Source organism: Rhinatrema bivittatum, chromosome 3 (genome assembly GCF_901001135.1).
Source record: "Rhinatrema bivittatum chromosome 3, aRhiBiv1.1, whole genome shotgun sequence".
In the NCBI taxonomy this organism is placed as follows: Eukaryota; Metazoa; Chordata; class Amphibia; order Gymnophiona; family Rhinatrematidae; genus Rhinatrema; species Rhinatrema bivittatum.
Window position 1 is genome coordinate 57,041,837 of NC_042617.1, and position 23,609 is coordinate 57,065,445.

A 23,609-nucleotide genomic window follows, 5' to 3' on the forward strand; every position below is an offset into this window, starting at 1 on the left:
ACTTCTTGCCTAACTGGAAGCCAGGTTTTCCTTATTTGAGGCTTGATTTTGATGTGAGTCAGTCATCCACTGCAACCCTTCCTCCACAAACCTACAAATCTCCAATACTTAAATACATTTTTAAGGGCTTGGTTATACAATTTTAATTGCCCAAGTTAAAAAGAGATGAGAAATCAGCAACACTCAAATATAACTAAATCTCAAAGTGCAAATACAGGAAAAAGCACCTTTAAGGTTAAGAGAAAAACAAATATTAGAAACTCCTCAGAAGCAGGTCTTATATAAAAAGCATAATTAATTGTGTAGATTTTAATTATGTGTGTATATTTTTGTTCTGTTATATTTTAGTTTTATTTTAGCTGATATATATCATGATATTGATTGTACATCGCTTTGAGCTACTCTTAATTGGGAAAAGAAATTCATAAATGTCTTCAAAATAAATAAATAAAAGCGTGGAAAGCTCTATTTCCAATCAAGATTTTATAGCTCTCATTAAGATTTTTAAGGTTTCCAGACTTGCATTTTGTACAGATATTATACAGAATTACAAATTCCAAGATGCTTAGAAACAGGGAGAGTCTTCCCAATAGGCAGAGTATACAAAAGTCTAGGCATGGCTGCCTTGCCTCTGGAAGTCTGCTCCAGCTGCTACCTCTGCGCAGCCATGTCATTATTTAGGCTCAGCCAGCTGACATTTCATCCCTCACCCCAGCCATAAATTTGGGGAGGAGCGGCTGGGGGTTAAATCGACCACTGCTTGGAGGTGAAAGTTTAAAAACCAGAAATAGCCCATCCTGTCCCTGAGAGTGAGTTAACATTTTGGAAACTACCAATAATCTCAAAGGGGTAGATTTTAAAAGAAGTGTGCATGGCATACATGTGCGCGCATTAACTGGCACGCGCACATGTACGCCAGATTTTATAACATGTGCGCGCAGATGCTCTGTCAGAGGCTTCTGGCCCCGCCCCGGACCGCCCCTTTAGTAAAGACCTGGGACTTACATGCGTCCCAGGGCTTTATACACATCGCTGGGCCTTTTTAAAATAGGCCCGGTGCGTGTAACCATTTGAAAATCTGGCCCAAAGTAAGTTGGTGTTATAAAATCACAAACCAGTGGTTTGAATTGTTAAGATTACATTTAAGAACATAAGAAGAACATAAGAACATGCCATACTGGGTCAGACCAAGGGTCCATCAAGCCCAGCATCCTGTTTCCAACAGTGGCCAATCCAGGCCATAAGAACCTGGCAAGTACCAAAAAACTAAGTCTATTCCATGTTACCGTTGCTAGTAATAGCAACGGCTATTTTCTAAGTCAACTTAATTAATAGCAGGTAATGGACTTCTCCTCCAAGAACTTATCCAATCCTTTTTTAAACACAGCTATACTAACTGCACTAACCACATCCTCTGGCAACAAATTCCAGAGTTTAATTGTGCGTTCAGTAAAAAAGAACTTTCTCCGATTAGTTTTAAATGTGCCACATGCTAACTTCATGGAGTGCCCCCTGCAACATTCAGAAAGTCCCTCTTTATCAAGTTATTTATTTCATTAAGAAGGAATATCTTAAAACTCATACAATGTAGAAAATGAAGCCATCAAACAAAACACAATATGGCTTCAAAACCCTCACGTATTTAACACTAATAAAAACCCCAACCATGAGGAACAATCTTAAAAAAAATTTTGTTTTTTGAATTATATAGGGAATTAGTATCAGAATTAAAAATGCTCTTTTCAATACAATCTCCAGGCTCTTGCCCGCAATGGGCTACAACTAATATCATGCAGAAGCACTAGGTTTTTACGTCATTTACTATTTCCCATATAATATTTTTTCATTTTTTTTTAACATAACCTTATTTTTTGAACTTAATTTTACTTTTGTGATCCTACTTCCCCATTAATATTTAACTTATCTTTGCTTTGCTTTGCCGTTCTGATACGTTCTAATTCATCTTATATCTTTAACGCCATGTCTGGTTAAGACTATCCGCTGCGGTGCTCCTAATATTCTGCGCCCAACATTGCCAATGTTTCGGCATGTTGCCACGCCTTCTTCAGGGGACTCAATGGTTTACTATGAACAAAGAACACTTCAATCACACATCATTTATTAAAAAAAGTTTTAAATTTTTCCTCACCTAAATTGCTCAACAGAGGGACTTACTCTTTCTTATCCGGCCCAATTAGGCTCCTCTCCACAGCTCTCGAAAAATGGTGGCTGCCGCTTAAACGCCCACTAACGGAAGTGCATGTTTTTATAGGGAGACTCTTACTTCACTCTTAACCAATCCGATTTCATTCTTCACATAAAAACTGACCAATCCACGTCTTTGTTTAGTCCTGCAGGGTGTACCATATTCAATTTAAAGATCCAACACTGTTCCTTTTGTAATAACCTTTGATTGACATTTCCACCTCTCACATCACAACATTATAATTCCAACACTGTACATTTTAGATCTACAAATTCATGTCCCCTGTCTAAACAATGTTCTACCAATGGTGCCTCCATCTTTTTACATTTTAAAGCACTTTTGTGCTCAATCAAACAGATCTTTAGTTTTTTCGTTGTCTTCCCTATATACAACAAATTACAGGGACACCACATTGCATACACCAGTTTGCTTGACAGACATGTTGTCCTCGCTGTAGGTTTATATCATCGAGCAAGAATTACAAGGAAAATGGCCCTCTTGTTCATCTTCCCTTGCTCCAACTTCTGTATAAAAGGACCAGACTACTTGGTCCTTTATATTGCTCCCTCGCCGAAATGCTATGTGGTTGTTCCTTAAATACTGGGTACAGTTGTAACACATGCCAGTGTCGTCTTATACTTCTCGCTACCCCCTGTATTTCTGGGGAATACGGCAAGATGCAAGTCAGACGTTTGACACTCTCCTTCTTCTTGACGTTTAATAGGAGATCTCTGTTATTCCATCAGGCTCTCCATTGCTCTCCTTACCACCTTCAATAGATAGCCCCTATGTACAAATCTTTGACACATATCCCCTGCTCTCTCCTTATATTCCTGTGTGGTTGAGCACAGTCTTCTTAAACGTAAAAACTGTCCAAACGGGATACTATCCCTCAAGATCTGTGGATGACAACTTATGTAATTCAACAATGTATTCCGGTCTGTTGGTTTTTGATATTGCGGGCGAGAGACAGTGGATTAAATCTATAAGCACGGCCTTCTGATACTGTCTCCCTTCATTCAAATATTCATTCAACCTTCCCTTTATTTCAAAAATTCTAGAAAAAATAATCAATAGGCAACTAACAAACTACCTAGATGATCATCATATCCTCTTTGTTATGATCAGGCTTGTGAAACCTTGGACCGACGGGAGGATGGTATACCTTAGGAGGTGGGTCCTTAGGTTCCCCCGTCGGGTGGCGAGGCGGAACAGAAGATGGGACTGGTTGACCCTCGGCACTGAAGACTGAGACAGCCGTTGAGAGAGCGAAGAGTTGTGATGTCGGAGAAGCCAACTAGGTCTTCGCCACAGGAAGCCCGTGGTCCCCCCGAGAGGAGCCCATAGGGACCTGGGCCGCTGGGACTTAGGTGGACCTCTGAGAGGTCGAGGAGTCATGAGGTCGGTGCAAGGGCTGATTGGATCTTCACCACTGGAAGCCTGTGGTCCCCCCCCGGGAGAAGCCCGTAGGAACCTGGGCTGCTGGGACTTAGGTGGGCCCTTGGAGACGATGGTCCGGAAGAAGTCAGAGGTCGAGTACAAGAGGGTCGTTGCTTACCAGTCCAAGGTCACACGCCGAGGGATCGCCACTTGCCAGTCTGAAGTCACACACCAAGGAATCACCGCTTGCCAGTCCGAAGCCACACACCGAGGAATCACCAAGAAGAAGCAGTAACGGGGCAATCTACATCCGTCAAAAAACTGAAGCGGAGTGTGTGTGTTTCAGTCCCTGATGCAGCGGACTAATTTGTAATTCTGACATTGAAGAGTCATTCTAAGGAAGAACCCTGATACAGAATTTTATAAAAAATTCAAAAATTCAAAAAATACATGAATAAAGGACTAGACCCAATGATTAAACATGACCTGAAGTGGCAATACCTCAAAGCAAAAAGCGCTGGTATGCCTGCAGGTGTTATGATGGCTCTGTAAGTAAACAGCACATTAAGCAAAATCACATTTACATGACATCCTTCTAGTGAAGACTTCAATTACCCCAATATTGACTGGGTAAATGTATCATTGGGTCACGCTAGAGAGATAACGTTCCTGGATGGAATAAATGATAGCTTTATGGAGCAATTGGTTCAGGAACCGACGAGAGAGGGAGCAATTTTAGATCTAATTCTCAGTGGAGCACAGGACTTGGTGAGAGAGGTAACGGTGGTGGGGCCGCTTGGCAATACTGATCATAATATGATCAAATTTGATTTAATGACTGGAAGAGGAACAGTGTGCAAATTCAAGGCTCTCGTGCAAAGGGAAACTTTGATAAAATGAGAAAAATTGTTAGAAAAAAAACTGAAAGGAGCAGCTACAAAAGTAAAAAATGTCCAAGGGGCATGGTCATTGTTAAAAAATACCATTCTAGAAGCACAGTCCAGATATATTCCACACATTAAGAAAGGTGGAAAGAAGGCAAAACGATTACCGGCATGGTTAAAAGGGGAGGTGAAAGAAGCTATTTTAGCCAAAAGATCTTCATTCAAAAATTGGAAGAAGGATCCAACAGAAGAAAATAGGATAAAGCATAAACATTGGCAAGTTAAATGTAAGACATTGATAAGACAGGCTAAGAGAATTTGAAAAGAAGTTGGCTGTAGAGGCAAAAACTCACAGTAAAAACTTTTTTAAATATATCCGAAGCAGAAAGCCTGTGAGGGAGTCAGTTGGACCGTTAGATGATCGAGGGGTTAAAGGGGCACTTAGAGAAGATAAGGCCATCACGGAAAGATTAAATGATTTCTTTGCTTCGGTGTTTACTGAAGAGGATGTTGGGGAGGTACCCGTAATGGAGAAGGTTTTCATGGGTAATGATTCAGATGGACTGAATCAAATCACGGTGAACCTAGAAGATGTGGTAGGCCTGATTGGCAAACTGAAGAGTAGTAAATCACCCGGACGGTATACACCCCAGAGTTCTAAAGGAACTAAAAAATGAAATTTCAGACCTATTAGTAAAAATTTGTAACTTATCATTAAAATCATCCATTGTACCTGAAGACAGGAGGATAGCAAATGTAACCCCAATATTTAAAAAGGGCTCCAGGGGCGATCCGGGAAACTACAGACCGGTTAGCCTGACTTCAATGCCATGAAAAATAGTGGAAAGTGTTCTAAACATCAAAATCACAGAACATATAGAAAGACATGGTTTAATGGAACAAAGTCAGCATGGTTTTACCCAGGGCAAGTCTTGCCTCACAAATCTGCTTCACTTTTTTGAAGGAGTTAATAAACATGTGGATAAAGGTGAACCGGTAGATATAGTATACTTGGATTTTCAGAAGGCGTTTGACAAAGTTCCTCATGAGAGGCTTCTAGGAAAAGTAAAAAGTCATGGGATAGGTGGCGATGTCCTTTCATGGATTGCAAACTGGCTAAAAGACAGGAAACAGAGAGTAGGATTAAATGGACAATTTTCTCAGTGGAAGGGAGTAGACAGTGGAGTGCCTCAGGGATCTGTATTGGGACCCTTACTTTTCAATATATTTATAAATGATCTGGAAAGAAGTACGACGAGTGAGATAATCAAATTTGCAGATGACACAAAATTGTTCAGAGTAGTTAGACATGTCATTTGTACCCTCTTGTTCGACAGAATGTTCGATGTAATTTCCAACTTTGGTTCTATGTAAACTGACGTGATATGTACCAGTACATGAACATCGGTACCGTATTTTCTGGCGTATAAGACGACTGGGTGTATAAGACGACCCCCCCCCCCCTTTTTATACATATTTTTAAGAAAAAAAATAATTTTACACTCAAACAGGAGCAACCCTATCTATGAAAAGGCAACACTACAAATATTAAATCAGGCCCTAAAAACCAATACACCTCTTATTAGGAAAACAGAACTAGCAAGCAGCTATAGATCCCCACACAGAAATAATTGTAAAACTATACTAATAAGCAGAATAAATGTTTCAAAACAGCTATGAACAGAATAACATCCAACAATTAAAAACTCATAAAAACTATTAAACATTCTCCAAACACCAATAAAATATTTCAAAAAAGCAGACACATCACATAATATTAAATAATTAAAATGGCAGTCCATCAAGAAAAATAAACTTAAAAAGCCACCTTTCCTTACCCCCTCCAGCAGCTCTCCTACTCCTCTTCCATGCAGGTCGTAGCACACACCAAAAGCAGCAGTAGTGGCTAAGCTCTATACTCATGGTCCTCTTCCTTAGGGCCCATGTCTCTCACACACACACCATACCAGTCATGCCCCCCATGACCAGTTTCTGTCTCTCACACACCAATCATTTCCCAAACAGTCTTTGACACACACACCAGACACCTTCCTGAACAGTTTTTCTCATGTCATACACACACACAGGCTTCCCACTCCCGTGTTCTGCTTACCGTACATATACAGGCTTCTCACTCTCATAATCACTTTCTGTCTCACACACACACACACACCAGTCTCTCTCTCATTTCCATGCTCACTCTCCACGTGCACAGGCTTCTCATTCCCTGAATCACATTCTTTCTCTCACATTCTCACACACCAGTCTCTTTCTCTCACACACACCATCACCTTATCAACCAGTCTCTCTCTCATGCACGCACACACACATAGCCCTCCCACTCCCATGCTCTCTCTCACATAATCAGGCTTCTTACTCCCATGCTTTCTCACATACCCAGATGTCTCATTTCCATGCTTTTTCTCTCTCTCTCTCTCTCTCACACTCACATACACATCAGTCATCTCTCTGAGCAGTCACTTTCATTGTCTTTCACATATACACACACATGAGCTCTCTGACCAGTTTCTCTCAATCACAGACATGCTCTCAATCAAATACATTCGCTCACTTACACACAGGCTGGCTGGCTGCTTCTCTCTCTCTCACTTCCTCTTCCCTCCCCCGCCCCCCAAGCACAAATAGTAGCTGCAGCAGCCTCCTCCTCCAACCCCCGCAGGCCAAGAAAGAAGAATCCCATCGGCCGCGGGAGGCTCCTGCTGCTGTCTCCTTTCTCGATTACCGGCTGCTTCAATTGCTCGGGGGCCGATGCTGCAGCGGCCGCTGCTACTTTATCACGCGGCACGGCCTTTCTTCTTCCCGCGCACCGCGTATCACTTCCTGTTCCGGGTCCGGGGGGGGGGGGGGGGAAATGCAGGCGCGGGAAGAAGAAAAGGCCAGCCGCGGATGCCACAGCTTTTTTTTTTTGCACCGCTGCCATTCTCGCTGGGCTTGAACATGTTGATAGCCCAGCGGCAACGGCAGCAGGGAAGGAAGAGCAGCAGGAGAGACCGACACACAGGTGAGAAGAGCTGCCCTATAAGACGATACCCGGCGTATAAGACGACCCCCGACTTTCAAGAAGATTTTCAGGGGTTAAAAAGTCGTCTTATACGCCGGAAAATACGGTATATAAAAGCTCTTAAATAAATAAATAGTTAAATCACAAGCAGATTGTGATAAATTGCAGGAAGACCTTGTGAGACTGGAAAATTGGGCATCCAAATGGCAGATGAAATTTAATGTGGATAAGTGCAAGGTGATGCATATAGGGAAAAATAACCCATGCTATAATTACACAATGTTGGGTCCATATTAGGTGCTACAACCCAAGAAGGAGATCTAGGTGTCATAGTGGATAACACATTGAAATCGTCGGTTCAGTGTGCTGCGGCAGTCAAAAAAGCAAACAGAATGTTGGGAATTATTAGAAAGGGAATGGTGAATAAAACAGAAAATGTCCTAATGCCTCTGTATCACTCCATGGTGAGACCGCACCTTGAATACTGTGTACAATTCTGGTCGCCGCATCTCAAAAAAGATATAATTGCGATGGAGAAGGTACAGAGAAGGGCTACCAAAATGATAAGGGGAATGGAACAACTCCCCTATGAGGAAAGACTAAAGAGGTTAGGACTTTTCAGCTTGGAGAAGAGACGACTGAGGGGGGATATGATAGAGGTGTTTAAAATCATGAGAGGTCTAGAACGGGTAGATGTGAATCGGTTATTTACTCTTTCGGATAGTAGAAAGACTAGGGGGCACTCCATGAAGTTAGCATGGGGCACATTTAAAACTAATCGGAGAAAGTTCTTTTTTACTCAACGCACAATTAAACTCTGGAATTTGTTGCCAGAGGATGTGGTTAGTGCAGTTAGTATAGCTGTGTTTAAAAACAGATTGGATAAGTTCTTGGAGGAGAAGTCCATTACCTGCTATTAAGTTCACCTAGAGAATAGCCACTGGGGTAGATCTTAAAAAAATACGCGATCGCGTACTTTTGTTCGCGCACCAGGCGCGAACAAAAGTACGCTGGATTTTATAAGATACGCGCATAGCTGCTCGTATCTTATAAAATCCGGGGTCGGCGCGCGCAAGGGTTGCACATTTGTGCAACCTGCGCCTGCCGAGCCCAGCGCGCGCTGCCTGTTCCCTCCGAGGCCGCTCCAATTTCGGAGCGGCCTCGGAGGGAACTTTCCTTCACCCTCCCCCCACCTTCCCCTCCCCTCCCCTACCTAACCCACCCCCCTGGCCCTATCTAAACCCTCCCCCTACCTTTGTCGCCAAAGTTACGCCTGCTGAAAGCAGGCCCGCCTCCGAAACGCCACGGCACGCCCCCGAAACGCCGCGTCATTTCGGGAACGCCCCCAACACGCCCCCTCCCCGCCCCTTTTCCAAAGCCCCGGGACTTACGCGCGTCCCGGGGCTTTATGCGTGCCGGCGGCCTGTGCAAAATAGGTGCGCCGGCGCGCACAGGCCTTTTAAAATCCGCCCCACTGCCATTAGCATTGGGTACTTGCCAGGTTCTTGTGGCCTGGATTGGCCACTGTTGGAAGCAGGATGCTGGGCTTGATGGACCCTTGGTCTGACCCAGTATGGCATTTTCTTATGTTCTTATGTTCTTAAGAGAGTTTTCTGATATATACAGAGAGTACTACTTGACACAGCCCCTGAGGCAGCCCCAAGTGGGGCTAAACTACAACTACCTTCTGAAACTCCAACTACACTATATCTCTGTTACAGATATGATAGTGAATCCCTTAGTAGAACAATAGTCTTACCTTAGGCCGAGGCTGGCAAGCTGAGAGATGATGTTGGGTTGTCCCAGGACAGCTAACCAGCGATAGGGTTAAATCCAAGGCAATACCAAGGCAGGCAGAGAAGGACAAGACTCCGCACAGTCCAGGGTCAGTGCACGCAGCAGACAAGAGAAGAACCAAATCTAATCCGAGTCATGGGTAGGCAGCAAGAGGGCAATATCCAGGCACAGTCCAGAGTCGGGGCAGGCAGCAGGCAAGAGAAGAACCAAATCCAATCCGAGTCGTGGGTAGGCAGCAAGAGAGCAAATCCAGGCATAGTCCAGAGTCAGGAATGCCAAAACACACGGGAATCCAACGAGAGCACCAGCACAAGCAAGCCTTAGCCGAGGCAGTGCTGTGCTAGAACCAGGGCTTTAAATATCAAAACTTCCCGCACAAACGCTGGGACTTCTGGGAGGAGTGATGATGCATCCCAGTAGGCGGAGCGAGGACGCGACTCACGCCGGGCTGCGTTGCTGCTGGGAAATGCCGCTGAGTGGCAGCACTGCAGGGAGCCCCCAGCATCGAGGATAGTCCAGTGGTAACAATCTCCTGGTTCACTTTTATCCACATATTTATTAACCTCTTCAAAAAAATGAAGCAGATTTATGAGGCAAGTCTTCCCTTGGGTAAATCCATGCTGACTGTGTTCCATTAAACCATGTCTTTCTATATGCTCTGTAATTTTGATCTTTAGAATAGTTTTCACTATTTTTCCCAGCACTGAAGTCAGGCTCACTGGTCTATTGGAGTTACATTGGCCATCCTCCTGTCTTCAGGTACAATAGATGATTTTAATGATAGGTTACAAATTATAACCAATAGATCTGAAATTTCATTTTGAGTTCCTTCAGAACCCTGGGGTGCATACCATCCAGTCCATTTGATTTGCTACTCTTTAGTTTATCAGTCTGGTCTACTACATCTTTCAGGTTAACAGTGATTTGGTTCAGTTCATCTGACTTATCTCCCTTGAAAACTATCTCCGGAACTGGTATCTCCCTAAAAGCTCCTTTAACACCTCGGTCATCTGACGGACCAACCAACTCCCTCACATGTTTCTTGCTTCAGATATATTTTTTAAAGTTTTTATTAGGAGTTTTTGCCTCTACGGCCAACTTCATTTCAAATTCTCTCTTAGCCTGCCTTATCAATGTTTCACACTTAACAATGCTTATGTTTTTTCCTATTTTCTTCAGATGGATCCTTTTTCCAATTTTTGAAGGATTTTTTTTTCTTCATTGAATTTTTTCATTATAATCACAAGTAGAACTTGTTCCAGAAAAATAAGACAAACCAGACTTTGTAATATATAAATAATGAAATATCACAAAAATTAATCTCCCCATATACCTTGTCTTATTAAATATCAGGAAATTTAGGGGAGAACAAAATTACAACAAAGCGATTCTTTCAGGAAATATTAATCCTACAAGAAATAATCCTGATCCTACACCCCCCAAACAATTATACTGAACCAGTCCTAGGAACCGTTAGGAATGAGAGTCAGAAATACCCGTAGCTGAGCTGATTCATAGAACATATACTTAGAATTTTGATAACGAAGCAGACATTTACATAGAAATCTCAAGTCAAATTTTGTTCCTTTACTTAAAGCTTCCATTTTCATTCTTGTGATATCTGGGAAAATCCAAACTTTTTGACCATGAAACAGCAAATGACGATTATTAAGAAAAAACCTTAAAACTGAATTTCTCTCAGATAAGAATGCGAAAGTTATTAATAAGGTAGCTCTATTCTGAATGACCGTCTCTTGGGACAATTCTAATAGCTCAGATATATTTGTAGGTGAAATAGATTCCGGATCCTTTGCTATAACTCCTTCTGATCTAAATAAAAAGGTAGCCTTGGTTATCACTGGCACAGCTTCAGATGGAAATTTGAGAATCTGTGTTAGGTAGCTGTAGAATATTTTGCATCTTAATGTAAGGAAAATCCAAAATCCTTAAATTTAAACTTTGTATGGTATTTTCTAAATTTTCCATGTTCTTTGCACAAACAATATCTGATTGAACTAGCTTATGTTGAATCGTTTCTACTTTAGAAATTCTTGTATCCAGTTCCATAACTTTAGTATCCAACTGGCCAAATTGATTTTCTATTGCTAGAACTCGTCGATTATTTTCCATAATTACAACAGTTAAGGACGTTATCGCTTTCTCAACTGCAATTAACGCGAACTATACAGTCTCTAAGGTTATCTCTTTAGATATTTCAAATAATGAAATTAGCATCGGACATACCTGGATTGTCTCATCTCCTTCTCCCATAGTGCTGTTTCCATTTCCAACAATCCCGTGCAATTTTAAAGCATAAGGGAAGCCCTTGGAATCCGTTCCAGATGGATTCACCGAAGGTAAAATCGAAAAGATTTCCCTTCTCAGGGCTTCAGATATAACGATGCCTCTCGTATCAGGAATCTCAAATATCGAAGCAGCAGGAGGTGGAGGTATGTTCGGTTCGCTGGGGCTTAATGATATTACCTCAGCCAGTATAGACGGCAATCACTAAGCATCAGTCTGCACAGCAGCTCTCCCCTCTGGCGTCAAAATTAGGGGTGCCGTGAAGAAGGTTTCAATCTGTGGTTGCAAATGCTCGAGCATGGGGGGAAGAGCTTGATATCTCCTTCAGCCGAGCTTTCCTCTTTGTGTGAGGCATTATTACACAGGTAACAGGAAAAGAGTCAGAGAGCTCTTCTTCAGCATGTGGATCAGTTGGCAGCCATCTTGTTCTCCCTTGAAGGATTTTTTTTTTTTTTAGATAAAATAGCCTCTTTCATCTCACCTTTTAACCATGCTGGTAATCGTTTTACCTTCCTTCCACCTTTGTTAATGCATGCAATACATTTGGACTGCCCCTCTAAGATTGTATTTTTAAACAATGTCCATGCCTGTTATACACTTTTAACTTTCGCAGGTGAAGCTTTCAATATTTTCTAACTATTTTCCTCATTTTATAAGTTTCCCTTTTGAAAATTTAGTGTAGATTGTTGAGATTACTTACCTGATAATCTCCTTTTCCTTAGTGTATGCAGATGGACTCAAAACAAATGGGTATTGTGTGCTCGTGCTAGCAGTTGGAGACGGATCTGACGTCAGCACAGGTACATATACCCCCACAGGAAGTGTAGCAAATCAGTAATCTTCCTTGTAAAAGCTTTTATGGATATATGTGTAACTGACCGATCGATTCATCAACAGGATTACCCTGACCAATTGATGGTAGCTGGAGACCGCCAGTGTACTCAGCCGGAAGGTGTCGACACCCGGTAGGGTGGATGCCCTATATAGGAAAACATGTCTTACCGTGAGTCGGCGAATCTCCATGTATACCGGCAGCCGAGCAGGATGCTGAGTCCATCTGCATACACTAAGGAAAAGGAGATTATCAGGTAAGTAATCTCAACATTTCCTAGCGTGTAGCAGATGGACTCAAAACAAATGGGATGTACAAAAGCTACTCCCGGACTGGGCGGGAGGCTGCCCGAGGACCGTGTAGGATTGCCCTCGCAAATGCTGTGTCCTCCCGGGCCTGGACATCCAGACGGTAGAATCTGGAGAAGGTATGGAGGGAGGACCACATCGCCGCTTTACATATCTCTGCAGGCGACAGCAGCTTAGCTTCTGCCCAAGAGGCCGATTGTGCTCTGGTAGAATGAGCCGTGACCTGTAGAGGCGGTGGTTTATCCGCTTCTACGTAGGCTGCCTTGATAACTTCTTTAATCCAGCGGGCGATGGTCGGCCGTGAGGCCGCTTCCCCTTGCTTCTTCCAGCTGTGCAGGACGAACAGGTGGTCCGTCTTTCGTACTGCTTCTGACATTTCCAGGTATCTGGATAGCAGTCTGCCGATGTCGAGATGACGGAGTATTCGACCTTCTTCCGATTTCTTCAAACCTTCCGTGGTAGGTAAGGATATGGTTTGGTTGAGGTGAAAGTGTGAAACCACTTTGGGTAAAAAGGAAGGAACCGTGCAAAGATGGATAGCCTCTGGAGTGATTCTGAGAAATGGATCACGGCAGGACAGTGCTTGTAGCTCTGAGATGCGGCGTGCTGAACACACGGCCAGCAAGAACACCATCTTCAAGGTTAACAAACGGAGAGACAGGCCTCGAAGGGGCTTGAAGGCGGATCCCGCTAGAAATTCCAATACTAGGTTGAGGTTCCACAAGGGCACTGGCCACTTCAGTGGCGGGCGAATGTGTTTGACTCCTTTCAGGAAACGTGAAACGTCTGGGTGTTTGGCAATGGAGTTGCCGTCACGCCTGGGACCGTAGCAAGACAGCGCTGCTACCTGTACCTTGATGGAGCTGAGGGACAGACCCTTCTGAAGTCCATCTTGTAGGAAGTCCAAGATGAGAGAAATCTTAGCGGCATGTGAATTGGTGCTGTGAGAGTTACACCAGGCTTCAAAAACTCTCCAGATCCTGATATATGTTAGTGATGTGGAGAACTTGCGTGCTCGGAGGAGTGTATCTATTACCGGCTCCGAGTATCCTCTTTTCTTCAATCTAGCCCTCTCAATGGCCAGACTGTAAGAGAGAATTGAGCTGGGTCCTCGTGGAGGATGGGACCTTGCTGCAGCAGGTCCCTGTGTGGAGGCAGGCGTAGAGGATTCCCTGCCAGTAGTCTTCTCATGTCTGCGTACCAGGGTCTTCTTGGCCAGTCCGGGGCCACTAGAAGAACTAGGCCTCTGTGTCGCTGAATCCTGTGTACAATGGCACCCAGCAGGGGCCACGGAGGAAAGGCGTATAGCAGGATCCCCTGAGGCCATGGTTGTACCAGGGCATCGATTCCCTGGGCTCGAGGATCCCGCCTGCAGCTGAAATATCTGGGAACTGGAGCGTTGGACCTGTCCGCTAATAGGTCCATGGCTGGCGTCCCCCAGCAATCCACAATTATCTGAAAAACTGTGGGTGACAGCTGCCACTCCCCCGGGTTTAGGCTTTCTCTGCTGAGGAAGTCGGCCGTCGTGTTGTCCTTCCTGGCAATGTGGACGGCGGAGATGTCCTGAAGATTTGCTTCTGCCCAAATCATCAGGGGAGTTATTTCTAGGGACACTTGTTGGCTTCTGGTTCTGCCCTGTCGATTGATGTATGCCACTGTGGTGGCGTTGTCTGACATTACTCTGACTGCTCTGTTGCGAAGTCTGTGGGCAAATCGCAGGCACACAAGCCTGACTGCCCGAGCCTCTAGTTGGTTGATGTATCACTTTGACTCTTCTCTGGTCCACCGCCCTTGGGCCATGCGTAAGATTAAAGATTAAAGAGATCATAATAACACTCTGAAACTCAGATTGTGTCTTTTTCTAATCACCACATTTTTTCAACATTTGAAGTCTGTACTTGTAAAATTTCTTTTGTGGTATATTGTGTACAATGCCCATGCAGGTTACAATATATTGGACAAACTACTAGAAAATTATGGACACGGCTATTGGACATAAAAGTTGCCTTAAAACTAATAAACTTCAGGCACCAATGGTAGCACATTTTACACAACTCCAACATCGGTTTGAAAAAAATCAAATGGTATGTTTTGGACATTGTGAACAAAGACTGGAGGGGGAAATCAGACAAAAATTTTCTTACAAAGGGAACAGAGATGGATTTACAAAATGAGTTTGGTGTTCCCTCAGGGTCTTAATGGTGAAATTGAGTGGAACTCAATACTAGATACATTGTGTCTAGACAGCTAAGTAAGCTAACAGCTGATTGGATATGATGTTTGTTTGGGGAATACGTTACCTCGCTCCAAATGAGACAAATTACAATGGCGTGGGATGCACATGATTTCAACCTAATTTCAGAACAAATTTAAATTTGAGATCTGATCCGAAGCTAGTAAAATTTTTACTCTCGAGATATATACTCAATAAGACTGTGTTGTGGTTTCATCACACTTTGACAGCTGGCAAGGTCATCAGCTCCTATGTGCTGACGTGATAAATGACATTCCCTCATGCATAAGCAGTATGCCACAATGGCGGCAAATCGCACACAGTTCGGGCTGATATAAGCAGAGAATTGTCCCGCCAGTAAGAATATGCACTAATGTGGGTGAGTTTTGGGTTTTTGAAAGCACATATTTGCACACAAAGTTATTTCTGTATGTCTTTTTCAGTTCAATGAGCCATAGAATTTGGAGGCTGCCAAGCATATGAATTACCCCTGAAGCATAAGCAATTCAAAATATAGCGTTATGTCGGGTTCCGGCTAAGCAATGCAGTTGAAGGCTAATTTATCCCTCACATTTTGAACAATGACGAGAAACTCCATCTGAGGGAAGTAACTTTCTTTTAATTCTCATTTTTTATATGCAAAACAAAATCATAAAAAATTAAAAAATTGTTTGAACTGCCGTGCTAGGAGACCTATGATTATGAATGACCCATTCGAGTTGAATGGACAAAATAGGTCCTTTCACTGTTGGGTGTTATGATGGCCTCTTTAATCTTTAATCCTACGCTTGGGTTTATATGAATAATTTGAAAATTGAAAGGTTTATGTGAATGACATTCATTTGATGAACTTAACCACCTAAGTCATTACCTGGATAAAATTTAGCCAGATAAGTGGGCAGTGTTTCAGAGACATTCCAGGACAGAGCTGAGTTAACTGAATAACTGAGGGGCAGGTTGTAAAACTTATGCGCGGGCGTAGATTTGTTCGCGCAACCCGGTGCAAACAAATCTACACCCGATTTTATAACATGCGCGAGCTGCCACACGCATGTTCTAAAATCCAGGCTCGGTGCGCACAAGGGGGTGCACACTTGTGCACCTTGCGTGCGCCGAGCCCGAGGGGAGCCCCGATGGCTGTCCCTGTTCCTTCCAAGGCCACTCCGAAATCCCGCTCCGAAATCCCGGCCCCCCCACCTTCCTCTCCCTTCCCAAATCTAACCCACCCCCCAGCCCTACCTAAATCCCCCCCTACCTTATTTTATTTCTTGCGCGCACCAGTAGGGTGCCGGCGCGCAAACCTCCGACACGGCAGGAACGGAGGAGGGCTCGGGACATGCCCCGGACCACCGTCACGCCCCCCGGACCGCCCCCTGACCCCCGGACCGCCCCTGACCCCCAGACACGCCCCCGGACCGCCCACTTTTGAAAGCCCCGGGACTGATGCGTGTCCCGGGGCTCGCACACACCGCCGAGCCTATGCAAAATAGGCTCGGCGTGCGCAGGGGCATATTTTCTCAGGTTACGCGAGCAGCCTTTGAAAATCTGCCCGAGTCTCCTAACTCCAATATTTGGAGTTAGCCTAATAAGTTATTTAGCTAACTCTAGACAAGGGCTTGAGCAGGTTTAAAATTATTCGGGTACATGTTCCTGGATTACTTTAATCAGCTATATTAAACAAATATAGCCAGTTAAGTGGCGCTCATGCTGTTAAAAAAAAAAAAAGTCAGCCTAGTGGGCCTGCTGGCCCAAGCCCCTCCAAATATTTAGGCCAAGTTAAAGATGTATGGGCCAGATTGGTGTCCCTCCCCTGCAGCGAGTAAAAATCTACATACCTCCAGACTCTCCTTATCCATCATCTCTCTTCGTCCTCTGCTAGCCCACCCTTAATCCTCCTGTTCATTTACTACCCTCCAGAACACAATGCGCCACCCAGGTCATGGTACAGTGAGCATATTTATTTTGTTTTGGGGGTTTGTTTGTTTTTTTAACTTTCTTTGTTACTGCTTCTAAATTTCAGTACATATATAGCTGGTGAATATTTTTAACTATTGTTAAATAATAAATGGAGAATATTTTAAACTATTCTTAAATTATCCTCTACAATCATAAATAATCTTAAGAGGAAACTGTCAGCATTTAAAGCACACCTTGAATACTTGTCTAGACACGTCGCTAATGAAGAGCTGTATAAAACAATTGGTGGGTTAATGTCTGGAATCTTTTCCTTTATGACAAGCTGCTAGCTGGTTCCCGAATTTTGCTGAAAATGATGCTAGTTGGTTGGATTTATCAAAGCTTGTATTAACCAAGGCAAATGTCCAGCATGAAAAAGCAGTACCCTAGAAGAGAGGAGGGGGAGTTGAGATATAATAAAGGTATTGAAGTACCTCAAAGGTATCAATAACTATAAGGGGCAAATATTTTTTAGTGGAAAACATGTCTTAGAATGAGAGGGTTATGAGATTCTACTCAAATGGGTTACAGTCAGGACTAACCTAAGGAATGGAAGCGGATGCACTAAAAGGCAGTAAAAGCCAAAATAATAACAGAATTCAAGAAAATACTGGATAAGCACAAAGTATCCTTAGATGCAAGAATATGAGGCACTGCCTCAGGAATGGAGATATTAGATGGGCTTTGCAGTTCTTACCTATCATCATTTTCTCTGTTTCTATGGCATTCTAAGTGAATCATCGGACTTCTCTTTCAGTAGTCTACCAAGCAAATCAGCAATACACAAATATACTGAAGGGATCGAAGGCATTCTCCTAAAACCCATCGAGCCTACACAATCTGCCAAAAATGGCCACAGATGCCACTGATATAATTCTATCCTATTCAGACTTAACCTTGCGGATTTAAATCTCAATATGCTAGGAAGTGAGCAAACTTTTCAGGCCATTCCACACCCCTCACCCATCCACTTCCATCCATGCAACTGGATAGATCCCTAGCACCCCCAATTTAATCCAAAATGTATTTTATTTCCAGCAATACAACCAGGTCTGATGTGCCCAATACTATTTTTTTTGTTTTCCAATTTAAAAAATGAAATAGCAATTCACGCCTGCCCTAAATTATTTCCTCACTAACTGAAACCCATAAAAGACTTTTAATTAAATGTGTCCCTTTATTATCACCCACAGCTTCTCTGTCTCTCTCCACCAGCCCCCATCTCCCTCTCCCCTACCCCTATCAGTCTCTATTTATCTCCCCCCTGTCTTCCCCCATCAATCTCTATCCCTCCCCTTACCCGCACTCCACCTCCACCTCTCTGTCAGGTAAGACAGTTCATTTCCATTAGGAAAGTCATCCTCATAGGAACACATGGATATTCAGAATGAAAATAAAAATGTATTTACAAACGGAAGACACAACGTTTTGCGTAATACTTGTTGAATATAATCATTAAATATAAAATAACATACAGACATTTAACATTTCTAATCATATTGGAAGGAATACCTGCACTTCTTCCACAGCTCTCATGTGCAAAGTAGACAAAAGTAGCAATGAGCACAACCAAGTCAACACTGGCGTCTTCCACTGAGCGACAACAAAGGAGATAGCTGAATGGAAGATAACCATTAGCAAGCCATTGACTCCTAACAGAAGCCAGCAGCCCATCATGCCATATCCCACTGACACCAGCGGTTGAAACTACAAAACAAAATCAAAAAGAAAATAATTATTAGACTATATTTTATTCTTGATTTTTTACATTAATTTATATACTTTATTTGATTTATATTCTGCTTTTCTCTGAACAGAATGAGCATACATAGTAGTGGCAACCTTCAGATGCTTCCTGCTAATTTTCAGCCATGTTATAATTCAGTATCATGGCAGAGTACTATCATAGCTATTAAAGGTATACTAAGCAACAGTGATGTATCATGATGCCTCTCTGTTGCAGCAACACCACTTTACACATGAAATGCCATCGGACAACCTTTGATATTCTAATGAACCTTTCAAATCAAGATGCAATAAAAGGATCTTATGCAGTAAATAAAAGTTTGATAAGGACAGGTTACGTGGGTTGCTAGGCATTTCTATCATGAGGTGGGGAAGAGGGTCGGCTTTAAATCTGAATTTGATTTTGTTAACCAACTATTCACCCCATAACTAAACAATATCAACTGCTGGCATGAGAATCTCCTGATCACTTAGAAACTAGAGAAGTGGGCAAAGTACACGAGGCAAACTTGTGGAGATAATACAGTATCTACTAGCCAATTAAAAAAGGAAAAAGAAAGTTTAAATGTGCCTGGCCCCAAGGACAGGAGGCATATATGGAAAGCTTCTAGAAGAATTTCTATATTTCAAATGTCAGGAATTACTACTCAAATTTCTACTTTGCACATATCGAGCCCTCAATTTCTTTTGAACATTCAATTCAGGCAGCTATGCTATAGGCAGCGTGGACGTTGGCAATTTTATCCATATGTGGTGGAAGATCAGCACGGTGCACAGCCTTTGGTTTCAGGCATTAGATAATATCTCCACAATATCTGCTCAATTTTCAAAGGCTTCCGTGCAGCAAAACTGGGAGATACGCACATGGCTTGGACCCGCGCGCACTGCGCAGATTTTAAAAGGCCCACAGCCACGTGTGTATCTCGCAATATGCACATTTAAAAAGTTTTCTGTGAAAGGGGTGGGGCAAGGTCTGGGAGGGGCATGGGCGGCCCGGGACTGCACCATGAAATCAGAGCGTTAGCTACATGCACAGGCAGGCACCGGGCTCCCCTACTGCAAAATTTTACTTCTGCTCTGGACGGTGGGTAAGTCGTGTAACAAAAAAAAAAAAACAAGGCTGATCAGCGGGGTTTTAAGGCTTGGGGCTAATAGGGTAAAAGGGTAAAAAGGGAGGCAAGTTAGCTAGGGGGTTTAGGAAGTCCTCTCCTTTACTGGGGCGAACTGGGAGTGAACTTGGAAAAAGGCCTATTGTGTTGGCACGCATGCCTAATAAAATTCCCCCCACTTACGTGTTCAAGGCGGCATTCGCGCACTCATGCACGTTTCAATATAAAATTGTGCACACATGCCGGCATGCACTCATGGATACAGAAATTTTATAACATAGGCGTGTTATAAAATCAGCTATATGCGCATACATGTGCATACAATTTTACATTGACAGGTGCATCTGCACGCATATAGCAATTCGAGCACATAAGTGGGAGGAATTTCAGGAGCTATGCTCGCAATTACCTGTTTCCCCGGTTTGTTTCCAGTTTGGCCCAGTAAAGGAGAGGACTTCCTAAACCCCCTAGCTAACTTGCCTCCCTTTTACCCTATTAGCCCCAAGCCTTAAAACCCTGCTGAGTAGCCTAGTACTTTTTGTTACACGACTTACACGCTTCCAAAGCAGAAGTAAAGTTAAGCGGTGGGGACCCCAAAGCGTGCTTGTGCGCATAAACACTTACACGCAGACTTCATGGTGCAGATCAGGCCCGCCCATGTTCCGCCCATGCCCCTCTTATGCACATATCGGGAGATATGTGCGTACCTGAACAGGTTTTAAAATCTGTGCGGCATGCACCAGATTTGAGTCGCGTGTATTTCCAGTTTTGGCATGTGTAGGGCTTTTAAAAGCGAGCAGTTAATCTGTATTGCTTGTGTAATTTAACTGATGTTATCTTGATATGCTTGCATTGATATTGTTGATATAGTTCTGCTCTGAAAGTATCAACATATGTTTCAGTTCACGTGAATAATCCCAATGCAAGCACTTACTTTATTTTATAAACATATGCGCGTATATTTTACATGCTAAAAAAAATATAACATTTATGTGCAAGAACTCTGATTTACATGGTTAGGCAGGTATTTTATGAAGTTTGCATGAATACCATTTTGAGATATTTACTTGCACATATATTTGACATCATCAGCTCGCCGGCGCCTCCACCACTTCACTTAGTCCACCTCCAGTTCACCTACACCCTCTAGCACTTCACCCTGAACTCCCCCCAGTTCACCCAGACCTCCCACCCAAAAATTGCAGACACTAGCCAACTCCAATTTCACTTGCACTAGTCAACTAGTAGGTGTAAAATTACGCTAACAGATTAGCTAATATATGTGCGTAAATCTCTTATAAAATAGCAACTACCACACCTACTTCTTGACCCTGGCCTAGAACATCCCTTTGCGCAGCTAAAATCTGCACAGGAAAATGAAAATATATGCATACTTTTGATATTTATAAAATAGCATGTGCCCGAATACAGGCTGCTTACACATGTATATGCTATTTTTACTCACAGAACCCCTTTGAAAATTTACTCAAATATGGGTGACCATCTTCTAGAATCTTCTAATGGCTAGGGCAATCACGTATAAGAAAGGCTATTGCGTGTATGTTAGTCTTGATTAGAGTATAAGTTTTACTTGGCAGGGACTTTTCTTATTTGTTTTTGTACAGCACTGCATATGTTGAGTAATACTATAGAAGTAGTAGTAAAAGAGAAATCTGGGGATGTGAGTTCATATCCCAATGTCCCTTTGACTATGTGACTTAGAGTAAGTCACCACTGCCACAGTTTACATAATAGTAATGAAGAAATAAGAGCAACAATATGCAGCTAAAGATGTCAGAAACACAATGCTAGACTATCGTCTGGAAAAGAGTTCACAGTGTTGGTATATTTCTGACATAATGAATCATAATGTATGTAACCCTTGAGATGATAGTCCCAAATAGGGTTCCAGGAACCACACCTCATACACAGTCAGTTTTCCCTTAATGTTAATGCTATCTGAGTGTCCAAAATTCCCCGGGTGGAGATGAGATTATTCTTCTAGACCAGGGGTGGGCACTTCCAGTCCTCAAGGGCCACAAACCAGTCTGGTTTTCAGGATATCCCTAATGAATATGCATGACATAGATTTGCATACAACTGAGGCAGAGTGCATGCAAATCTCTCTCATGCATATTCATTAGGGATATCCTGAAAACCAGACTGGTTTGTGGCCCTCGAGGATCGGAAGTGCTCACCCCTGTTCTAGACCCTGTACATTGCTTTAAGTCGAATCCCACTGTAAATGAGTGCATGGGAGACTATTCTTAACAGAGCAGGCCCAGGAATTCAGCCTGATCCACCATAAGAGAGCTCAGAAAGGAAGTCAGCTCTTCAGATGGTTCACGTGAGAGCAATGATAATAGTTTGAGCCCAGGTGGTTACAGAGAGGAGAAGACAGCTCATGTACATAACTGTTCTATCTGTTTGTGAGAATAAGGGAAAGGCAGTCCCTTAAATATTACTGTCCTACTTCTGTGTGATAATTGTTTGACTGTGAATGTTACAAAGTTTTGTTCCACGAAGAGAAGGCAGCTCCTACTGCAAAACTGACCTAACCAAGAATGCTGTAAGAAGTTGTGCTGCTAAGATGAGCAGACTGCTGATGCATTATTTGCTTCTCACTATAAATAAAGCACTTAGAAACACCAAGACTGCTTGAGCTATCTTACATATGGTGTAAAGAAAATCTGGTTTGAACGTTTCTGCACAGGCAGAAACCCATGCCAGAAAATTTTTTTTGGAAGCCTGGTTTGCTCTAAGGCCTTGAAACAGCAGGAACGTGTGCTGAGGAGTTTTGGTCTAGGCAGTGGCACAGACCAGGGATTCACACTAAATGAAAAGTAGCAAGAAGAGAAATTCTTGGACACCTGTTCTGCTTAAAGCAAATGCACAGAGCAGAAGGCCTATGTTAGTGAAGGCCACTGTGTCGGAGGGCCTCTGGGCCCCGCCCCTGCCCCCGGACCACCCCTTTTGTAAAGCCCCGGGACTTACATGCGTCCCAGGGCTTTACGTGCGTCGATGGGCCTTTCTAAAATAGGCCTGGTGCGCGTAACCCTTTTAAAATCCAGCCCTTATTTTTTCTCCAAAATGTAATTTAAGAAATCAGGTGAACTTAAGGATTTTTGTGCTAGCATTGCTGCTTTAATATTTCATTATCTTCATTTCTCTTACATATTATCAAACTTTTTTTAATGAAATGTTTGTTATTAGAAACTTCTCAAATAGCTAAGAGCAATCCTAAACATCTTTTTCTCAGTCCTGAATTTAAAAAAAGATTCTACATAAGATCATTTGTTATATGTATTATAAATATTATTTCAAACATTAATTTATTATAATAAAACTGTTCTCATAGTAAACAAACATTATCCCACCTTTATTAGAGTAGAATGGTAGGTCATCATGTTAGTTTTAGGATGCTAACTCAACAAATGTTCAAATATCACTTGACTTGGAGTATACCATCAACATTCTTTGTAAATTTGTATTTGCTGATTGATATTTTTTTCTTTTTGTTTTGATCATGCATTTCCTTTCATATATGCCAAAAAAGTTAATAAATAAAACGTTAAAAAATATACAGTATTATTTTCTGTATTGGTTCTTTGTTATTTTTATTACTCTAAATATATAAATGAAAAACATACAAAAAAATCAATCACATTCTGTCGTTTTAACTGATATTTATAAACTGTGCCAATTAGATCCCATTAAATCTAACCATTATATTAACAATCTCAATTTTGATGGACAATGTTTGTCATATAAGCAAAGCAAAAGATTAAACCACAAGAAGAAGAGAAAGAAAAGATAATAATTTACTTCCTGT

General features: G+C 42.5%; 1 protein-coding gene across 5 annotated transcripts in view; it reads right to left on the reverse strand.

Annotated features, from left to right (window-relative positions):
• HHAT (hedgehog acyltransferase) overlaps positions 1–23,609 on the reverse strand; it is a 598,180-nt gene that overhangs the window by 500,139 nt on the left and 74,432 nt on the right. For 4 of the 5 annotated variants that reach the window (XR_003855353.1, XM_029593286.1, XM_029593285.1 and 1 more), the window contains one exon: positions 18,435–18,629. The exons of the other annotated variant lie outside the window; for it this stretch is intronic. Coding sequence is in view for 3 of the 4 variants with exons in the window: in XM_029593286.1 (XP_029449146.1) it covers positions 18,435–18,629 (195 nt within the window). In the remaining variant the exon portion in view is untranslated. The remainder of the gene's footprint in view (positions 1–18,434; positions 18,630–23,609) is intronic. 5 annotated transcript variants of the gene reach the window in all.